The sequence below is a fragment of the Megalops cyprinoides genome, chromosome 2 (assembly GCF_013368585.1).
Source record: "Megalops cyprinoides isolate fMegCyp1 chromosome 2, fMegCyp1.pri, whole genome shotgun sequence".
In the NCBI taxonomy this organism is placed as follows: domain Eukaryota; kingdom Metazoa; phylum Chordata; class Actinopteri; order Elopiformes; family Megalopidae; genus Megalops; species Megalops cyprinoides.
The window spans coordinates 45,514,907-45,536,565 of NC_050584.1; the positions used below are offsets into that span (position 1 = coordinate 45,514,907).

At 46.5% G+C, this 21,659-nt stretch overlaps 1 protein-coding gene across 2 annotated transcripts in view; it reads right to left on the reverse strand.

The window, feature by feature from the left end:
• rabgap1l (RAB GTPase activating protein 1-like) overlaps positions 1-21,659 on the reverse strand; it is a 92,778-nt gene that overhangs the window by 2,084 nt on the left and 69,035 nt on the right. The window contains exons 19-24 of one of the 2 annotated variants that reach the window (XM_036522430.1): positions 17,495-17,623; positions 4,385-4,477; positions 997-1,107; positions 768-872; positions 378-461; positions 68-139 (exon numbers count right to left, since the gene is read on the reverse strand). In XM_036522430.1, the coding sequence (XP_036378323.1) occupies positions 68-139; positions 378-461; positions 768-872; positions 997-1,107; positions 4,385-4,477; positions 17,495-17,623 (594 nt within the window). Of the gene's footprint in view, positions 1-67; positions 140-377; positions 462-767; positions 873-996; positions 1,108-4,384; positions 4,478-12,431; positions 13,722-17,494; positions 17,624-21,659 lie in introns of those variants that run through there. The other variant, XM_036522431.1, reaches the window with a different exon arrangement.

A 21,659-nucleotide genomic window follows, 5' to 3' on the forward strand; every position in this document is an offset into this window, starting at 1 on the left:
GTGTTTAAAAGCACAAGAAAGGCAGAGTAGAGAAAATCACCAGCACTGATACAGTGACATGTCTCACCTTGACAATGTCCAGCTCCTCCTTGGTGGCAGCCTGCTGCTTCTCCAGTCTGGTGCTGAGCTGAGAGCATATCTGTAGCAGACAGCATCGCAGCGCTGTTAACTGATACGCTGCATTTTAAAGGTCACAACTAGCAACACAGCAAATACTTTGACAAAGAAAAGAGTATATTTAGCCATATGACTCAATTTAAAATGAGTGCAGCAAATACATACTGATTCATACATAAAAAATGTTAATACTAATTAACATGAAATAATAATAAAATACAAATAAAAAACAAAATGTGCTCTCTGCTGCTCTGCTGTACCTGTTTGTACTCTGCAATGATGGCCGTTGTCTTCTTGATCTCTGACTCTGCTTTCTCCAGCTCCCTCCGGAACACTTCCTTCAGCTGAGGGAGGGGAACAGATGCAGTTTATTACAGACAAGCAGGGGTCCTCAGGACCATCTCAACCAAAAAGGCACACAGTAAAAGATCATTCCCTTGATAGGAATGGTAAGCCTAAAATGGAGCATGACAAGAGAGAGCAATAAAATCGTGTAAACTTGTAAAATCTTGATAACGATAATAGGTTTTGATAAAGTTGCATCACCATAAACACCGTTAGAAAAGGCTACAGAAAGCCCGTCAGAATGCTCTGGTGAAACGGCCTATCAGAGAGCGCTCACGGTGTTGTCCGTAAATCAGCTGCAGTACCTGTGCAGTCTCCTCTTCCTGTCTCCTCTTCTCCTCCTCGGTCTCCACCAGACGCTGTTTGGTGTTCAGCAGCTCCTTGTTCAGCACATCCGCCTTGTCCTCCGCCTACGGAAGCCACAGCACTGAGTCACCTGCGGCCCCCGCGTTCTCACGCTGTTATTTTTTTACAGTCAGTTTTCACCCTCCTGGTTGTGTTTCTGCACAAGGCGACAGGCGGACGCGCTCAAACCTGGTCCAGGTCGTTCCTCAGCGCGATCTTGCTGGTGACCAGCTCGTGGGCCAGGTCGTCGTTCTCCTGCTCCAGGCGCATGCTGGCCTCCTGCAGCCGCCGGTTCTCCCTCTGTGGACAGACGGACACAAACACACACCAAGAGTGAGGACAGCAGAGGAGCTGCGTGTGAATCGACTTCTCTGAACTACGCTGAAGGGATGCAGAATTTAAATAAAGAGACATGCATATTGCACCATCCGTACATCTTTCACTTGGAAGGGATATACTGACAGGGCACATACCCTTGTGGGCCAACCAGACAGTACACAATGGCAGCTACTGCACATTCACACAATGAGAACAGCTGTTTTGGCCATTCGGGAAGATACGGTACTGAACATGTGAATGAGAGGGTTAATGCAGACAATACTCCAGCGGTGGACTGTCCTGCATGTCTCATGGTTGATAGCTGGTCGTCAGTTTGGTTCATTTAATGTACTATCATATGCGAAAGAAAAACACCTGAATGAAAAAAGCCACACTGCTACACATGGACATTCAGTCTACACAAACCACACAGACAGTCATATCCACAATATCGGAACACAAAGCCAAACTCAAAGTCACCTGTAATTGCATAATCAATGGGATCTAATGTGCTTTAGACTTGTCACCCACCATTGCTAGGGGGCACATACTACTCCATCATAACACGCCAGCTTATGCCCGACGGGTCTATAATATTCATTAATAAGTATGTGTTGATGAAGACAGCATCAATTAGGAATGAAAGAATGTGAACGCAAAAAAGGAAGGAGACAGTCCTGCCCTCTGCCATCCCATGCCTGGGACTACGGAGCTGCATTTGCTTTGCCTCGACTCATTCGACGAGACTTTGCACTCCGACCTTTCTCACTTTAATTTCCACAATGCTGGCCCCTCCAACCTTTGTTTTAATTAGCATCTTCAAGATGCTCTTGTTGTCAATTCCTCTGAGAATATGATCTCTTGTCACGTGACCCTCTCCCCTGCCTGTAAGTGGACTCACATGACACCCTCTCAGTTTGGATGCTCTGGGGGTCAGACATTAAAAAGAAAAAATTAAACTTTGGGTCATCTGACTTCTATTCCTACTCTCCTCTACCCTGCAGTTAATGTGGCCTCAGTTGACACTTATTTTACCCACGTGATATTTTGGTCAAATTGCTAAATTCGGGCAAGGATGACCTGAAGGTATTGAACACGAGGCATTTATTCACAATAAACATCACACTGTGTGGGAACGTGATCATATAGTCCATTCTTCTGTATTCAGGGGTCAATGGTTATGCATCATTATAGCTATGCTGATTTAATTCAATAATGAACTATATCTATCTGTATACCTATATCTATACATACTTATACAGACAAAGCTCCACTAGGGAAGGTTCTCTTCCACAAAAGTACCATATTAGATTGCTTGGATATAAAGCTTCTCTTTTAAGTACATTTGGATGTGAAGACAGAATCAGAAAGACTGCATCAACCTGAAAGAGTCAGGTTTGAAAATAGTTTGAAAATGTGACAACCTGAGAGGTGACATCACCAGCGTGCCTGTTCCCTGTTCTCATAATTAGTTCTGAAGGCTATCTGACTCCCTGTTATACATCTGAACATCTGTATGAGTGGACTCTTTATCAAATACCTGGACATGAGCGCTCTCAATGTGTGTGTCTGAATATGAACGTTCTGTATCTGGATGTCAAGGATGTCTGACAGTTGAGAGCCAAGGAGACAGAGCTGTAGTACAGCTGTTTATCGGATTACTAAAGCAGTGTTCGACACATAAACTCCACCCGGAAGAACACGCACACGCAATCGGAAAGTAAACAAAAGAAAATATCAGACATATGTTAATATGCTACGTAGTGGACACCACAGAGAAGCCGAACAAACAACTGACACAAAAATTTCCCATTTATGAAAAAAATAACAGACAGTAAGCAGTGACAGAACCAGCACAGAGAATAACACTAAGCGGGAATCTCTCAAACAGCACTGCACTGACTGCTGTGGAATGGTGGCTTACCTTCCCTACACAGAGTCACAACACGGGCATGCAGCTCCCAACCCAACACCCACACGCACAACAGGACTGTCCACTTCCACAGCTCAGCTCACAGCCACAGTCTCCCGCATCACCCTGCAGGGGGAACCCTCCAAAACCTCCCAGTCCTCTGCTTCATCACCCTGTCACCATGGACACTGCCCTGACATGCTGATTGGCTGAACAGTGTGAGTGGGGGAGGAGTGATGCATATAGAGGAACAGTGTGTGCAGGGCTTCCTAGTCAGAGTCATTTAAGGTTTCCAGAACCCTTACTGTTACAAGGCCCTCTAAAACCTCAACTGAAAAACATTATGATTCTTTCAAATACAAACTTTATTGTGGGCTTTTAAAAAGTAAAAAAATATACTTTTTATTTGACAGAACATATGAACATACAAAACAGTACTGAAGCGAACATTTGATCAATATAAAAATTAAAACAGCATGACCACTTCCACAGTGATTTCTAAACCATGTGGATTTTAAATGAAAAATATGAAGGCTCAAACTGCAACTGCATGGGTTTGAAAGAACCACATAAAATACTGTGTAAACAACTTAAATATACTTTTACAAAGCAGTTCAGATAAAAAGCAGCAAAATTTCAACCAAGATTTTAGCTTAAGGAAGCAAAATGTCAGGATATGAACAATATACACTGACATCAGTCTTCACATGTAAACACTTGCAATCCTTATGGTCAGCTCAGTAAAGGTTTCAGTTGAGGCTACAAACACTGCAATACCGGTTTCATCTCTACACTAAATAATACTGTTCTCCAACTGAAGACACTTGGATAGAAACAACAAAAGAAATAACATTATGAACAGGAAAAACTGCAGCATGGAGACAGTCCTTTGCTTATTTTTGGTCTTGTCACACCTTTCCTTATCTTGGACGGGCAAAGTATTTGTGCTCGACTCTTAACGTGTCTCATTCACTCTCCTCTGTGTCAGTGTGCGGCGCGATCTGTGACGTTTCTGCACAGCCCTCTACACACACCTGAACTGGGACAGGACAGGGAGAGAGGGAGAGAGGAGGGTGTAGGCATGACAAGTCAGTGTGCTCACTGCGGTGAGACAGCTGTCTGAGAAAGCTGACAGCTGTCTAAGTAACCTCATGACAGACGTGTAACACTGTACCACCGGCCCATTTGCATACATATTAGCAGAGCTCCAGCTAAGAACTCCAGTCTTATTTTCCTGTAACTCTCCCTCAGTAAAGCAACAGCAGCGGCGGGGCACACACGGAGTCCCTCTGAAGCGTGACGGTGTTGTCACCGTTGCGCGCTGCAGGCTGCGGGGGGCGCCCTTACCTGGTACCTGTCGATGGGGTCCTCCTGTTGCAGCTGGCTCTCCCTAAGAGACTGGTACTCTTTCTCAAATTTCTTCAGTTTCTTGGTAGGCACCTGATGAGAGAGGAGGCAGCAGCACAGCACATCAGTGTCATCGGAAGGAAAGCGTGGGAGGAACAAGCCACAGTGAATGCTTAAACCGCTATGTGGTACCAGTAAGATGACTAAAAAGGAATACACCTATCCTGAACATCTGTAGGTTTCAATCTGTATACAGTATAATATATCAAGTCATACTGGAAAGCACAACTAAAATGTTGTATCCTCTAATGATGTCTTTTGCACAAGATCTAATAATATTGACTTTGATTGTAATATCTATTTATTCACATCTATGCCTCTAATTACAACTGACATTGTGGCAGATAACTTTAAAGGCAGTGATAAGCCATAATACAGCACGGACCTTACGTAGAAAGCCATGCCTGTTCACATGCATGGCTCTTTTTACACATGTATAAAGCAGTACTGTATCTCAATAGAATGAGAAATTAAGTTCTCTAAATTACATTTACAGAACCTTTGATGCATTTTTTTGGGCCAAGTCTCAGAATATTGTCCATTACAGGATGCTTACCCACTGATATGCTAAATCTCTTCTTTAGTCTATTTTAGTACAAATAGATATTGCTTCTTAGGTTTACTGAAAAAATAAGCAGCACAGGCAGGCCACAGAAATTCATTTTCCAAAGGGATAAATATAAACAGCAGTGACCTGATTGTGTCATATACTCAGGATATGTTGAAGTTGCACAATTTTTCATAATTGTATAAAAGGTGGCTGAAAGCAGGCCTATGCAGCACTGATCTGAGGACAGCAGACTGTATGTTGAATATTTTATGGAAAAATGTCAGCTGGTCTATCTGAGGATAAATGGTCATGTGAAGACTGTTAAAAGGCTAACATGGATTGCAGTGTTCAAGGATTCAAAAAAAACCAACCCCCCCCAATGAGTGTGAAATGATTCTGTCACACTTTCAATGGTGGCTAGCACATGACACAGGACTACCCATGATCATCCACGAACAGAAAAGGACTTGAACAGAAAAATATACGCTTTAGCACAGTCTGCAGCAAGACACTGCTTAAAATACTCACTGGCAGCTATCAGGTTTCACTAAAGCAACCACATAGCATCTGAATTTAGATATAAAAAAATGTTACTAAGCAATAATTTCCCATAATTATAACCTGTCTTAAAGACCCTGGAGTTGGCCTGAAAACTCCTAAATTGAAGAGGATGCTACACGTATGAACAGTCAATAGTTTTCTTGATACATCCCGAGTAAACGATCAATGGAAGATAAATCACCCCTCCATGATCTAAATTACACTGCTGAAAAATGACTCACAGCACAGCATACAGAACTTGCTGAAAGTACCTCAGAAACCCACAGCCAAGTACCTCAGGGACATCTCAGAAACAAGGGATTTTATGATTTAATCAAACTGTGTCAAGAAAAAGGTAAATATTGTCAATATCCTAATTATTTTTAAGAATGAATTAATCAAAAATAAAATTCTAAAATTTTAATTAACATAACTGAGGCTAATTCTGCAATTATTTATTGCAATTTATAGAAGTGGGTTATGTCAACATTTTATATTGCTTATACATTTTTATAATTTATCCACTCTGCCATTGTATCTCAGCTGTGGATGGGTAGTCTGTATGGAATCCTAATGGATTTTAAATTATCTTTGATTCTTTACTCTCTCTTCCTGATTAATGTCTTAATGTTGTACTTGTCACCTTGCTGGGACAACCAATGAAAACAGGAACTCTGAGGGGTACCAATTATAGGCAATTAGGGCCCTTAAAGTGGGTCTCTATTATTTCCTTCATTGTTTCATGTTAGTGTCTATCCTTCCATGCGAAACAATGAAACTGCCACAACACTAAAACTGCACACTAATATACTTACAAGATGCTTTTGGTCATGTTGTTAACAGAGGCCATTCTGTGGAAATATTTCAACAAGGTGTTGTATATTACTGTTCACTCTGACTGAATGCTCTGAATGGCAATAAGGCCAAGTTGTACCATCAACTTAAGAAGGAAGGATGGTTTTTTAACACTTGGAATGCTTGATAATGCATGAGGGTACATTACACATAAAACATCAAGTCTTGACTGGATTTCTGCTTTAATGACAATGGGGTTTTAGTTCCAAGTGAAGTTCTGCCTTATTCTTAAATAAATTCTTTTGTTGAACATTGGTATTGCTTTGTTTTTTTTGGTTTATTTTTGCTTTATATTCTGAATTCATTAGAGCAACTCAAAATAGCACTTTCCTCAACAAACTGATACTGAAACTGGTATCACTTGATGCACATACCTACAAAAGGTTTTTTTCTGTTAGGAGTATTGTAGTCATAATATTCTACTCATATAAGTCTACTCATCCAAGTAGACCGCAGTCTTAACAAGACTACTGTAGAGTGCATGTAAGTGCGTGCACTACATGTTCACACAGGTATTGCATATCCAATTTCCTTAATGAAGCCTTTGTCTAGTTAAATTAAAGGGAAGAATAAATTGCAATTATACAGTACCGTGGTACCTTTCATCCCTTTCAAATATCTCAGAATGCTTCACAGTGAGAGGGGTAATTCACTTAATTCACCACCATTGTGTAACACCTACTTGGGCGATATATGGTAGCCATTTTGCACCAGAACACAGAGCACACATCAGTTGATAAAAGGTGACAATGATTTATTTAGTCACTTAAACTGAATGTTATTAGATAGACAGACTGAGAGAACTACAGTAGGAATCTGTAAAGCAGGACACCCATCTGTGTGATTAATGAATTTGTAGAATTTTAATGACCACAGTCAGTCAGGAACCCAATTTATTGTTTCATCAGTAAGGGTGTGTCTCCTAAAGCACTGGGTCCCTGTTGCTGCACTGGGGCGCAGTGGGGGCACTTTTTATCTTGGCTCAGAGGGCATACTAGCACCTACTTCTCAACAAAACTACCCCCCCCCCCATGGACTGCAAGTGCACCCTCTGTATTTTCTCTGGGTGCTGAGCCTGCTGGGTAGGTCTCCTATCCAGGCATTAGCCAGGCCCAGGTCCACTTAGCTCCAGCTGTTTGGCATGAGAAGGCTGTCAGGAGGAACCCTTCTCTTTGAAACGCTCTCCGGGAACCTTCACTAAAAGGCGCATGCTGAATTCATTCAGCAGATGACCGCTAAAGTCAACAATAACTTCAGCACTGTGAAGCTCAAATTGGCAACTACTTATAATGCACTGTATAAAAAAACATGATCAGCCCTTTAAATGTTCCTCTCCCTTTGTGTTGTGTCAGCGAAAGCCCAGCCAGCCACGTTGCTATGGCAGCGGGAGGGCTGGTGAGATCAGGTTTACAGGTTTATCTCTGGCGCGGCGAGTCACCAAGGGAGGAGCCCTGTCACCGGAGCGCAGCCACAAGAGGCCCTTCTGCTGTGGAGGGTGCTTCAGGGCCCAGGCTGAGACACACTCCAGCAGGCCCTGTGTGTCATATGTTTATAGCAGCTTCTGAGGCACTGGGGGGGGGGTTCTGCCACCCATACCTTAAAGTGACCTCATCAAAAAGCTGAACCCTGACTGGTCCGATTCAACACCTCTGACGAACGGGTAATGTAAAATCAAACTCATGCCCACTCTTAGGTGATCACCATTTACTGAAGAGCAAACACGCAGCAAGGACAGTCACAGAATGCCATGGAGCTGAGAGTGAAGTAACACAAATGAAAGGGGGTGAGGGAGTGTAAGAGTGAGAGGCCCCTGTTTGGGCTCTGCCCTGCTGCCCTGCTGCCCTGCCCCTCCTACAGCAGCTGCTGCGACGTTGACATTTCGGAAGTGAAATATTCCAAATCCCTTTATTCTCATGGACCTTGGACGTCACATTTAGTTCCCACATGCACAAACATGGATGGATGCTTCCTCCCATTTCCACACTTTATCTACTCTTCCATTCATGTTCATGGTACCACAGTGAAGCAGAGACAGACATCTGAACATGAAAACATAGGGAAGAGGTAGGCATGCTTTTAGTAACACTAACAGACCGCTCTGCCCTCGCTGCCTGGCTGATAATAACCGAACAATAGGTAGGGGGAGAAACGACAAACAGAATGGACCTCTTGTATTTGCGTGAGCTGGTATGACAGATTAGAGCATGGTTTCCACTGACCTGCTTTAGCTGTTTGTATACTACTCTAATACCAACCAAAGGGCTGCTGAAGCTAGAACATATTTAGATTTCACCATTTCTGTTACTGCCTACACCTACATTGCATATTTTTGTAAATAAGCGAACTAGGTTGCTTGACAAAATTGTGTCTGCTTGGTAGCTAACAGTGGAGTAATATTCTGATGCTTGTGGATTTTTATGTCTGTTTCAGAGAGACACCCATCGAAAAAGATTGTATTGAATCATGTTGATTACATAATGGAGCCCCGAGTACAGGTCCTTGTTGAAAACTGATTTTTATTTTGTAATGCGAACCATCAGTGGTATGTGGGGAAAAGACTGCTACCAAGCAAGAGGTACGTAAAAAGACTCTGGCTGTGATGGTACACACAGGATAAAGAGGACTATGGAAATTCCACTGGACTCAACTGGACTCTGGGACAACCTACAGTTTTTCATATGGGGTTGGCCAGCTGTGGGAAACATACTGTTGGCTTGGGTCTGTTTCTTCAGTTGGAACTGACCTACAGCTACAGTGGGTAAGTGGAAAGGTGTGTCTGCTTCTACAGAGTATTCACACTGCAGTGCAAGCTCAGCCAACACATCAGAAGGAAAACAAGAAAACCTATCCAAAGTGAGATGAAGAAACATTTTGAACCTGGCCAATATACTTGATGTTAATATCCATGCTGGCTCTACAGCCCACTGCTCACACAAAAAGACACACACTGAAGATGATCAGGATTCACTGCAGAAGAATGCCTCCTGTCGCATGGAGACAGAGGCAAACAGTATTTTTGTTCAATGTGGGTCCTTTTAACCAGTAAACCTGTCACATAATTTCCATTCAGTCTATTGTGCTTCTGCCGGTATACTTCACCACGCACCACAAAGCCCTGACCCCTGACCTTTCGCAATTGAAGAAAGGTCCGGTGAATCACCAACGTGACTGCTCAGTGAGCCTCGCGAAGACGACAGCACTCCAGAGGAAATGGAGACTAACAAGGGCCCATGGGAGACTTTTATTCAACTCACTGACTACCGCTTTTGGCTCGCAGTCTGTCTGTGATACTTAGCTAAACAGAGACAGGCGCTGCGTGTAGCACATGACGGTGCTGTTGTACTGCAGGTAGTTGCTGCTTACTTGTATTTTCCAAAACTCAAAATGAAGCTCAGGAAATGATAAAATCATCCACTGACAATGTTTAGAATGCTGGCTGACACAGCGGACACTCCAATTATCCCTCCCCCTCCCCCGCTCCTGTGCAATTATATTCAAAACACTGCTGGAGTCCACAAAGGTTCCCAGAAAGAGAGAAGAGCTCCTCCATTTCACTGTTAAAATACACATAAACCTGCCATATTGTTGACTATTTTACAGAATGCACTATATTATCTAGCACCTGTGACTGAACAAAGAAGCAAAGGGGTTCCGATGAAACACAATGTTTTCAACTGCGTATTAACCAGTGATGCCAAACTCGATATGACAGCCAAAATGCCATGTTTGTTTTTTTAACGGTATGAAATACATTTCCCTTAAGTTTTACACAAGTGTCATATCTATCATGTTACAGAACAAACAAAAGTTTCAGCAGAGACCGATCATTCCCAGAGACACAAGTTAAAAGCAAGTCCGAATTATCAATGTTGAGAGACATATCGAAGGAGAGAGAAGGTCTGGTATCATGCACAGGAAAGAGCCTCCATTAGCTCTAGGATCATGGGAAAAGATACTGTGCACATACAGAAAACACCAGTTCTGTAGAGATTTCACATTCACGTTGATGGCTTCTTGAAGTCTGTAGTGTTGAAATGACCCAGAGCCCAACACACACACACACACACACACACATACACACACACAGACACACACAGACACAGACACACACACACACGTACACACACACACACACACACACACACACACACACACACACATACACACACACACACACACACACACACACACACACACACACGGTAGTGACGCGCCCACACATTACGGTTCCTCTTCTAAGCCTTCCCCTCCTCTAGTCTTTGCCCGTCTTGTGCAACTTGGGTTCAACCCTGGCCTTCAGATCTGACTACAACGTTCCACCGCACAATCGTTATGTCACGGTGGTGGCCGCACGTGGGCGGCTGCTCCGACTGCCACTTCATTTTCAAATTTGAATTCTTTTCATTTTTTCCTATCAGTCACACACATTGCATTCCCCCGTTTTCCGTGACAAATCTCACCTCCACGCAACCCTGGGCTTATACAAGCGTTCAAAACACCCACAGCCCCCCGCCATCCAGATGATGCCAGTCAGACAGCTTCGTTGCTAACCTCAGGAGGCTGCATTTCCACTCCAAAGAGCTGACATTTCCCCAGCGTTGTCTGACAACAAACTGTTCTTGTGCTTAACCCAGAAACGCAGCCTCTGAAATTTATCCACACAACAAACATGTAACCAGGACAATCACAGAATCAGATGCTACGGAAGGTGAAACTTGTGCAAAACAAATAAACACTGTGTAAAGAGTATACGTCCAGGAAAGGATTAATGTAAGTCCGTATATGGGGAGGGGGCCAGAGCCCACCATTAACTGCCCGGCCATTGTTCTGCTGCCCTGCCCCTCACAATGCCACTGTTACCAAGGTGACTTTGTCCTTTAACCATCACCACCTCAACACCACACCATGGTAAAAACAATGCAGTTCATTTCATTTACATCCAAACAAACGTATTCACACGGTTATGTGAGAAGGAGAGGGAGCTTGCCCAAGGGTACAGCAGCAAAGTCAAATTAACAGTCATATAAATAAAGTTCACAGCTGTGATGACCACAAACAACCCACCACTCTGGACTCACTTTGCCTTTCTGTGATCCCGCAGAAACCCTTGCAGGCAGATGCTAACACACACAAGCACAAACACACAAGCAGGCAAATACAAATGTAAACGCGTACATGAAAACAGACACAACTGAGTCAGGCACGGACCAACAAACTCGAATGCACGCACACGCACACACACAAACACGCAGTTTTAACGGTTGTTCTGACAGCAAACACCAGCTCTTATACAAATTCCCCTCAGACCCAGGCACAGTAGTTCTCACTGAGACCAGAGCTCTAGATGACGTACACACACACAAAGTCTGTCAATAGGCATTCATATTTCAAGGGCTTTTACTTACAGCGGTTATCGATAACTCTACATGCTGTAGGTTCCAAAAGGAAAATCCTTTCAACTGTGAAAGCAAGCTTTGACTTAACAAATGCACTTTGAATACTGAAATTAAGGCACTCTGTGCATCCAAATCAATTTTGAAGGAAAAACTGGGTCACAGCGCGCAAAAGCGTTTTGAATTTTATGACCAATTACACGTTCTTACTCATGCTCATGCACACTAGATCAGGAATAAAGTCTCCTTTCAGCTAAAAATACAGCCAATAATGACATAAACTGGCAGCCTAATTTCATTACTGTCATGAAGTTTTCTACACATTTAAAAGAGGAGCAAGAGAACAGAGAACACAGAAAATACACTTTTTGAAGAAGCAAGTCTTATACAAGTATCACACAACCGCATGCAAACACACAAGCGCGTTCCACATCTACACACACGTATATGTACACACATACGCACACAAGCACACGTGCACACACACCACACACACACACAAGGTCTAAGTGGGACAGGCTGCGGTCTACACTACTTCTGTTAAGACAGGGAGGACAGACTGTTTCTGCAAAAGCCTCTGATCTCTTTCCTGAGTGACAGAGCGGCAATATTACTGCCTCCAAAGTGCCAGCCGAAATCCGAGACCTACCACAGGTTTGGGCTTGGAGTCAGCCACCAGACTGGCCAGGAAGTCCTCCTCAGAGACCTGGTTGATAACGTGGGCATCATAGGCCACCGTGATGGACACTTCTTCCATCATCTTGGCAGACGTGAGGGGCCGGGTTCACTCAGCCGAGAGCGTGGAGACAGGTCTGCCTAGCTTGGCGAGATCAGTCTCTGGCGGTCCCTCACAGAGCAAGCCCAGCCCCCGCAGGTGGGTGATTAGGGAAGGGGGGGACTGACCGAGAAACACACACCTGTTTTTGTCCTTCTCAGGTGCTCGGTGCAATTTAAGAGAAAGGGCTGAGTGTTCCGCACGTCAATGCAGCGGGAGACACACAGGGCCACTTTCTTCCTCCTTCTCCAATGCCCCTTCTCTCCGCCACTTGGTGATGATACAGAAGCCTCTCCTCCTGCTCAGCTAGCCGCTCCCATTTTATAAGTCCTCTTCAGATATGCAGGCGCAAAAAACACAAAACCACACACTCACTTCCGAGGGTGAGGACGCAGCGCCGGGGACTTGACTGTAATGACTCTGCTAATTCTCCACACACTTCCTGTGTCAGTCAGGAGATCCTCCACCTCGCCCCTCAAGACCCTCCCATCAGCCCTCAGTCCTCACGGATACCAGCCCAGCTCAACAACTATCTCCCTTCAGATCTGGCTGCTGTAGAAAGCCCTTGTCCGCCCCTCCTCCACCTCCCCCCCTCCTCTTTCCGCTCCACAGAGAGCCAAGCAGTCGCTACGCTCCAGTCCTCACTCAGACCGCCACTACCTGATACTTCCCCCCCAGGGCTTAGGCAGGAACCAAGACCGAGCAGGTACAAATGAATGAATTCATCTCTCCAAATCCAACTGAAACCTGCAGCGGCAGTCCAGAGTAGTAGAGTAGAAGGCTCAAAACAGACTGAAAAGTCCAGTCTCACCTCGTAATTTCTTCCCTTTGTGCCTCTGCGCAATACTTTAAGACTGTGAAATTCAAATTCTTTGTATAATCCGGGGGCTTGTTCCTCACACAAAAGTGCAGTGCTCTGACCCCAGAATGAGCAGGTGCCAGAGAATTCTTGTGCGCTATAAGCTGATTAAGAGTCAACTTTACCCTCTTTACACACAAACAAACCGGCGAGAAATACGCTCGCCGCTGCTCTTTCCCTCACATGTGAGTACTGATAAAAATCATCTGACAGTCGCATGAAGACACTTCGCATGTCCTCCCTGCGTATCCGCCCTCTGTGTGCGTGCTGGGGGAGACCTGCTCGGTGATACAGCGTAAGGCTTCCTGTGCCGCTATCAGACCCCTCCTTGCAGACTGACTGACTCAGAGCACTAACCTCCCGAGAGACGAGGCGACAGCCTGTGCTTCCTGCTCTCGTGAAACAGCCTCTCTCCCTTAAGGAAGGACAGACAAACAGATACGAGCAGGAAAGAGTGTCTGAAAAAGGCAAGGGCGACTCTGCCTCTCAGATTATGGCGAGGCGGCAAAAATAAACACCAGATCGGAGGTTAAAAAAAAAAAAAAAAAATCCTCGAGTTCAGACTCTTTGATAGTACCGACGGCACGTCTCTTGCAGAAAGCCGTGGCGAAATCTCAAATCCCAGGATTACAGCGCTGGAGTGCAGCTCGTTTTCCTCTCACTACTCTCTCGCTTTCTGAGAGAAGTATCAGGGCCCCTTTGATCAGCCTCTCCAGAGCAGCTCTGTACCGGGGACCTGTCAAAGCTAAGCTGGAGGAGACAGAGGCAGAGATTCTGTCTCCAAGACCCGTGTGTTGGAATCAGGCTCCAGCCCCCCAGTTCCTTTCCTGGTATCTAAGCACCTTTTATTTCATAACCTCCCCCTCCATCCGTGCAGTCAGGCCAGAGGGAGCTGGCTTCCTCACGCAGGGTCTGGCTGAGGGTGGGACAGGTGGAGGCCTTGAGAGCAGAGGGTAGCGCAACAGCGTCCGGACCCACCTGCTGTACCAGCGTGTCAACAGTGTTAACCAGACCTCGATCACAGAGACATTCCACCTCCTAGTAAGTCACGGAGAGGGAGTACCCGCCCTGCAGTCCTGCAGCACCTCCGTTCGCCCAGCGCACACAGTGATCCTCGTTTGACGGGACTGACACAACAGAGACGCGAAACGCACTGGCAGCGCTGACAGACGAGTCTTGATTGACCTCCCGCCTCCAGCTGCTGAGTGCCTCCGCCCAAAGCAGGACCGCAATCTGTACCAACCTCACGCCCAGGTCGGCTGCCAACTGGGAGAGAGAGCCACGAGCGTAACGCCTCGCAGGTGAGTCCCAGGCTGGGCGGGATCCCGGCCTCCGCAGGTAAACAGCTGACAGCGCTGTTGTGGATCTGAGGAAGTGCAGCGGAGCCGCTCTGACTCAGACACAGGGAGAGCTCAAAGGCATTTCACGCAGGACAGCCGCCACCACGGTCTTCTCTCGCTTTCTCCTCTTGCTGCTGACTCATTCTCACTCAGCGGGTCAATACACCTGTTCGCCGTCCCTCATGCAGGTAGATATTTCCCCAGCATGCTTTTCTCAGCCCTCCTCCTCGGCTCTCTCTCGCTCCCTCCAGGCCCTAAAGCTAGTCTAGTAAAGTTCATTTCCTGATAGCCGACGCACTAGTGAGAGAAAGTGGGTTTGGTTTTTTTCACATATTGCACAAACAGCCTTGAGACACCTCCTCCCTCTTAAACACACATACAAAAGTACAGAGCAAAAAAGGTGTGTGCGTGTTCAGAGCTAAGTGTTCCATACAGCACAGACAGTGACAAGATAGGGACACTATGTGTACGTTTGCGAGCGTGTGTCTGATCGTGTTTTACTCTACTACTGTGCAGCGTGACACAGAGCATTCTCCACGCTGCTTGTACTGATAACCGTGCAGCGGGTGAGGGCTGAAACCGCACAGCAAGCATGCCTCAGATGAACGGACATTACTGCACAGCACGTACGAGGAGCAACTTCCTTTAAGGTGTTATTTTCGTCTTCCTTTTTTTTTTTTAATAAAACCTTGAAACCATGGAAACGGACTGGAGTGGAACCAGCTGTTTCAAGCGAAAAGACAGGTCTTGCTCCTACGTAATTTACCAGAAAAATACTTCCCGATGCATTACACAACATTGCTTTGTCTTGCATAAATGTCAACCGAACAAATGTATAACATAATGAAACAGAACAGAGAGAGAGAGAGAGAGAGAGAGAGAGAGAGAGAGAGAGAGAGGGGGCAGGGGGAGAGAGAGAACGAGCTGCCACACAGGGCTGCCCTCGGTCCGAGGAGGGAGATATCGCTGCCATCACGCCTGTTCCTCTCACACCCTTCCTGAGCCACCGGCCAGGACCACCCTCTCTGCCAGACCCAAAACAAACACAGGGCCGCTCACACAGCGTGCAGGCAGCACAAGCTACACCCCTGGGGCTCCTTCAGCCTCTTCTAAACGGACATGTGTTATGAGTTCCCTAATCTCATTCTCCCGGTGCTCGACGGCGACAGCGCTGGGCAAGGCTGCGTTAATGAACAGCTCAAAAGGAGACAGACAGTCCCACTGAGGTTGGGGCTGCTGGGGAGGAATGCGTCTGTCGGGCATGTAGCCTTGAGCCCACGGTGCTTCTCTGCCGTGCCTTTATTGAGCCTTGGACCTGAGCTGACTTCCTCTAACCTCCCAGTGCATTCCCAGAATACCTCCTGCCGAGTTGAGGGAGTCAGTGCCTTTCCCCACAGACGCCCACACAGACCTACACTGCTAGCAGCATTACATCCCATAGTGCACATAAAAACACTCACCGCTGCAAAAACTCAAAAACGTGGCACTGTTCCCACGATACATATGCTAGCTGTGGCAAATATACACACTGAATACATATACCAATAATTTAAAAGATTCTGAACATGTATAATGAAACGTGCATCTAAATGTTATCGATATGAGTGTGCTGTACACACAATATAAACACATAAGACGAAGTGGTATGGTAATCCTCTTGGGAGCACTGTTATTTTAACGATTACCCCCGAGTGCACTTATCTGCCCTCTCAGCACATTCCAGTATAGTCTGGCACTTTGTTTAACAAGACCCAAAACCGTTCCAACCAGAAAGCTCTGTCAGATCAGCCATGTAGCATACATAATTCTGCTTCTGTAAGCAGCAAACAGCAGGCACAACAATATTTCCCCTTCCCTCCCAGCTCACCCTTGTGCACTCACCCAAGCAGGCTTTCTTAATGCACAGAGCACGGAGCTGAAAAGCAAAGGCTTTTCCAGTAACACATGAAGAAGTGCAACTGTGTCGAAACGGGGGGGTTATTAAGAAATAATCAAATTGCACAACACCATGTATTACAGCAAAACACAGCCCCCCCCATACACAGTCACACCCTTCTGTGCTGTCACATACCCTCCATTAATGAAACCACAGAAAACAGAACCTGCAGCGCTCTTTGAAGCTCATGAGCCCGAGAACAACCTCCGACCATGCATCCACCCTGTGCAATTTGGTCAAATCTGACAGGAGGCGTCCTATTCGCAGCTCAGGATGCTGTTGTAAACCTCAGTTGAGAACAGAGGAAAGCACAGGCTAGTTACTGAGGAAATAAAATCACACTAAAAGGGAAACGGAAAAGGAAGAGCATTTTCTTGAATTACATTACGTTACTGTCATTTATCAGATGCTCTTATCCAGAGCGACTTACACAGGTTACAGTTTTTACGTGTTATCTGTTTATACAGCTGGATATTTCCTGAGGCATTTCTGGATTAAGTATCTTGTCCAAGGGTACAACAGCAGTGCCCCAGTGGGGAATCGAACCAGTAATCTTTTGGTTACAAGCCCTGCTCCATACCACTATGCTATACTGTCAGCCCTGAATATGTGCATGGCATCCCTGAGAAAGGCACAGTGAGTGCTGAAACGCCGGTGATTATATAACCACCTAATAAAGTTGTTTTTTATCTATTTGGATCTATTTTTGGAGCAATAAGACTCCACTGGAGAATGCCTTTTTCCTGAACATGGTCAGCGAAACTCATCCCAGCTGTACGAGGGCTGACTGGAAGCTCCTTACCTTGATGTTGCACGCCTGTTCCATGAGTCTGCGGGCATTCTCTGCAGCTCGGTATCGCTTGGGCAGCTGCACCCGGAAGAACTTCAGAGCCCCCTCAAAGTCGGCCTGGAGAAGATCCTCCTTGGAGGTCTGTGCTCCAAAAGAAAGAGAGAGAGAAGATAGACAAAGTCACACAATAAATAAAAAAACTAGAACCACACAAGCCGCAACTTTCCAGATTCAAATTTAGGTTATTGAATATACTGAATAACTGTCACGTTGCTGCCCAGAATTACAACCAAAACATTAACACATCACTGATGCTATATAGAGAGATTCCCTGGTATAGACTCCTTTGCTGGTTTCGGGCAATAAGCAAGACTGTTCACAGTGGATGCTGGAAAACCTGAATACCCTAAAACTAAACCTTCTCTTTGATTACCTTGAGTGTACAGTGACTGATTGATCTAAATTCTGTTACTAGTGTTTCTGACCCTGGCAATTCATAACACTTAAAAATGGCTATATTACACAGACAAGTGTTGTAACTCTTCATTTATCAATCACCGTCACGTCCTGGTTTATGCAAAAGTCCTAGCCCCAGTGCTACTCTGACAGCATCCTTATTGGAACAACAGCCATTATCATTATCACGGCACAAGTGGAGAAAAACAAATATGAGCTGACCACCTACTCTGAAGCTAACCTATGAGTGTGTGCAACACATAAACATACGTTATATACATTACATTCATTTAGCAGATGCTCCTAATCCAGAGTGACTTCCAACACAATAGAGTATAAGTCCATTCAAGTTATATGAGCAACAGTTTCAGACCAGGCTAACAACCAAATAAGTGAGTGTGAGCGTCACACCATTCAAGCCCTACCACAAGTTAACTTGTGCAATCTGATTAGACAAGGTAAGTCAAGTATACTACCATACATCAGTCACCAGATCATGGAATCCAAGACACATCGCAATACTACACAAATAAATAAAAATCAGTTATTTGACTGAGTATGACTATAACAACACCATAACATGACAGCACCACCCTATGGTAAGTTAATGTATTTGCATGACAAAGGTCTGACGTGTTACTCAGACACAAACACTTTCTATTTTCACTGTATTTAGCAGCGTACAAACAGTGCAATAAGGCATATAAATTGGCATGCCCACAAGTGAAGATATGTACAGTGTATGTAACAATTAGAAATAAAGGTAAAATAATATTTCTGTTAGACTGAGGTCATGAAACTGTTAAAAATGACTGAAAACAATGTGCCCCCATGCAGAAACTGAGGCTTGCGGCCCACACTGTAGCCCTCCCTCACCGCCAGCAGTCGGGGGACGAAGAGCCGGTGGCCCATGGCCAGCAGCCCCATCACCCGATAGGCACAGTCCGTCACCAGGCCGCCCCTGTCCTCCCCTGGACCCCCCTCCTCCCCCTGCCGCACCGCCCGAGGCAGCTGAGGGGGGAGTGGAGGGGGAGGGGGCGGCCGGGGAGGGGGCGGAGGGGTGGAGGGCGCCTCCTCCTCAGCGGGCAGGGTGCTGGACTCCAGTGTGCTGCCCAGGTCTGAGAGGTCAGCAGATACGTCTGGGTTCAGATCGGCCAGGGTGAATTCCAGGAACAACCAGGCTTTTTGGTTGATTAGCAACGTTAATAAGGACTCGAATGGAGGTGGGCAAACCCTTTATAGCTGTGATAGCTCCGGATCAGATAGTGTCACAGTACAAGGAGGTATTTGACGGTTGAGTTTAGCGTAGCACAGACACAGACTTAATGTAAACACAGCAGGAACAAATATCAAACATCCAGAATTTGATTTGTCCCCTCCAACTTAGCACCCAAGAAGGCAGCAGGAGATAGTCCCAATAACCCCACAACGCTGTCCATTGCCCTGCCAGAGTGGGGGGATAAACCCACAGTCCTGAGAGGAGCCGAGGGCGACTACATGACTGAGCAGTGGGTCAGGTTCAGAGGAAGAGCTGGGAAAGGCCTCTGTCACTCTTCCTGACTCACTCAGCCTGTCAGAGTGGCGTGGTTTTAATCTCCAAACGCATCCTGTTCGAGACTTAAATGCTTCCTCTTCTCAGTCTGTTTATTAGTGTCCTTGTCCTCCTCCCAAAAAATTGAAATTAACAAGCTGTTGCCTAGCAACAGACATGAGGGGCGCACGGCTGCGGTGAAACGGATGACAGGCAGCGGCTCATCTCCCACTGAATCCCCCCGCCCCTCCGCTGAGCCCCCGCACCCCAGAGCTACTGCTGGAGCAGAGGGGGCCCCCGAAAGTCAGGGACCAAAAGGAAAGCGAGCCACAGCCGGACAGAGTCAGCTTGGCTTCACCTAATCATGAAACGCGTCCGTATTAGCCTGTAACCACTCAAGTCCCTGGGATCAACTGCTGCTGCCGCTGCTCTCCCAAAGGAGGAAGAGCGAGGAAAAGGAGCTCAACAGGGAAGCCGAACAACGTCCAGTGAAGGCCAGCGGGCCCGCTCGTGCCGACCAAGCCGTCAGAAGCGCTCGACTGAGGAGAGATGCTCCTTGATGCCAGCACGGAGGTGGCGAGTCTGCGTGCGTCAGCTAGGGCCCGGCAGGCAGGCAGGCAGGCAGGCAGGCAGAGACTCAGTGCAGGACGGGAATGTAAACAGACGTCCGGCGGATCGGAAACCCGGAAACGGCTCCGGCGACGCTATCGGCGACCCTGCCTCCCGCTCCCATCTCCAGGAGCTCCCTGAACACCCACGCGGCGCTGGGAGGAACCGGGGCTCCACAAGCCGCCACAACACTGCATCCAGGTGTGACAACAGAGCGCGGAAATAAAGCTGGAAATGCCAGATACTAAAAACAATATCTCTTTTTATAAAAAAAAAAAAAGCACGTCCTTGTTTTTCAGGTCCAGCTGATTTCTTCAAGACTTAAAAAAAACCACTGAGATGAAATGTCAGAAGCCCTTTAAGAAGACGTTTCCAGAGCGTCACGTCAAAGAGAATCCCGGCGTGGCAGAGCTCTGTGGAGCTGCGGACGGAACGGCCCCCCCCCCAGCCCCCGCCCCCTGATGCTCACGCTCGCCTCGGCCCCTCGGAGCGGGCCTGATGCTCGCACCGCCGAACGCGCGGCTCCATTGCAGAGGACTGGGCTGGGCAGGAGACGGAGAGCGACAGGGGAGAGAGAGAGAGAGAGAGCGAGCGAGAGAGCGAGCAGGCGAACGGATGGAAGAGGCTGCCGGTGGTGTGCTAGAAGACGCGGGGAGGAGGAGGAGGAGGAGGAGGAGGAGGAGTGGAGTGGAGGGGGGGCAGAGCCGGGGGTCCATGGGCAGGCTGGGCTGATGAGCTCATGGTAGACATCCCCCTGGCCACCGCTGCTGCTGCTGCCGCTAACCGCTGCTGTGTGCTCTGAATGGGCAATGGCAGCCAGGCGGGAGGGCATGTGAACAAACAGAGCGAGAGGGAGAGGGAGATGTGGGGGGAGGCTCCGGGGAGAATGCTGTAATGACTAGCCAATAGGAGAGAGGCAGTGCAACCCCCCAACTCCCCCTCCCCTCCCTTTTTCTCTCACACTCACTCTGTCCCCCTTCCTCAAATGCACTCGCACTATCTGCTTCTATCCTCACGGTATCTTCCCTTAAATACACAATCTCTCTCTCATTCCTCTCTTTCTCTCTCTCTCCATCTCTCTGTCTGTTTCAGTGTAGATAGGCCTTATTGGCATGACTGCTTTATTAAGCCTAGAGGCTTTTTAAACCATGCAACGCATCAGCAATGAAGCATGTTACAGCACAGCTAACCTAACAACATACCGTATTGTAGCCTTCCCCTCCCCAGCATCCACCCCCACACAGAAACAGAAATTGCTGTGCGTTTCTAAACCTGGCTAATTCTGAGGGATGCATCGCGTCATGAGGCAACATCTTTCCCTCTCACAGCAATATGAAAAATCAAAATCATTCGCTAAGTACAAATGAACAGCTACCTTACTCTAATTTTTTAGTTTTTCATGCAAAAATAAACCAATAAACAAAAACATGGTTTACTATTACTCCTTTAAATATGGTATTAATAATATGAGAAGGCGGCATTCATCTATGTGGAGCAGACTTTCAGATCTTCCCTATGAATGAGTTCACTTTAAAATGCAGAAACTCTAATTCAAACACTGACTGTAGAGCTACTACAGCG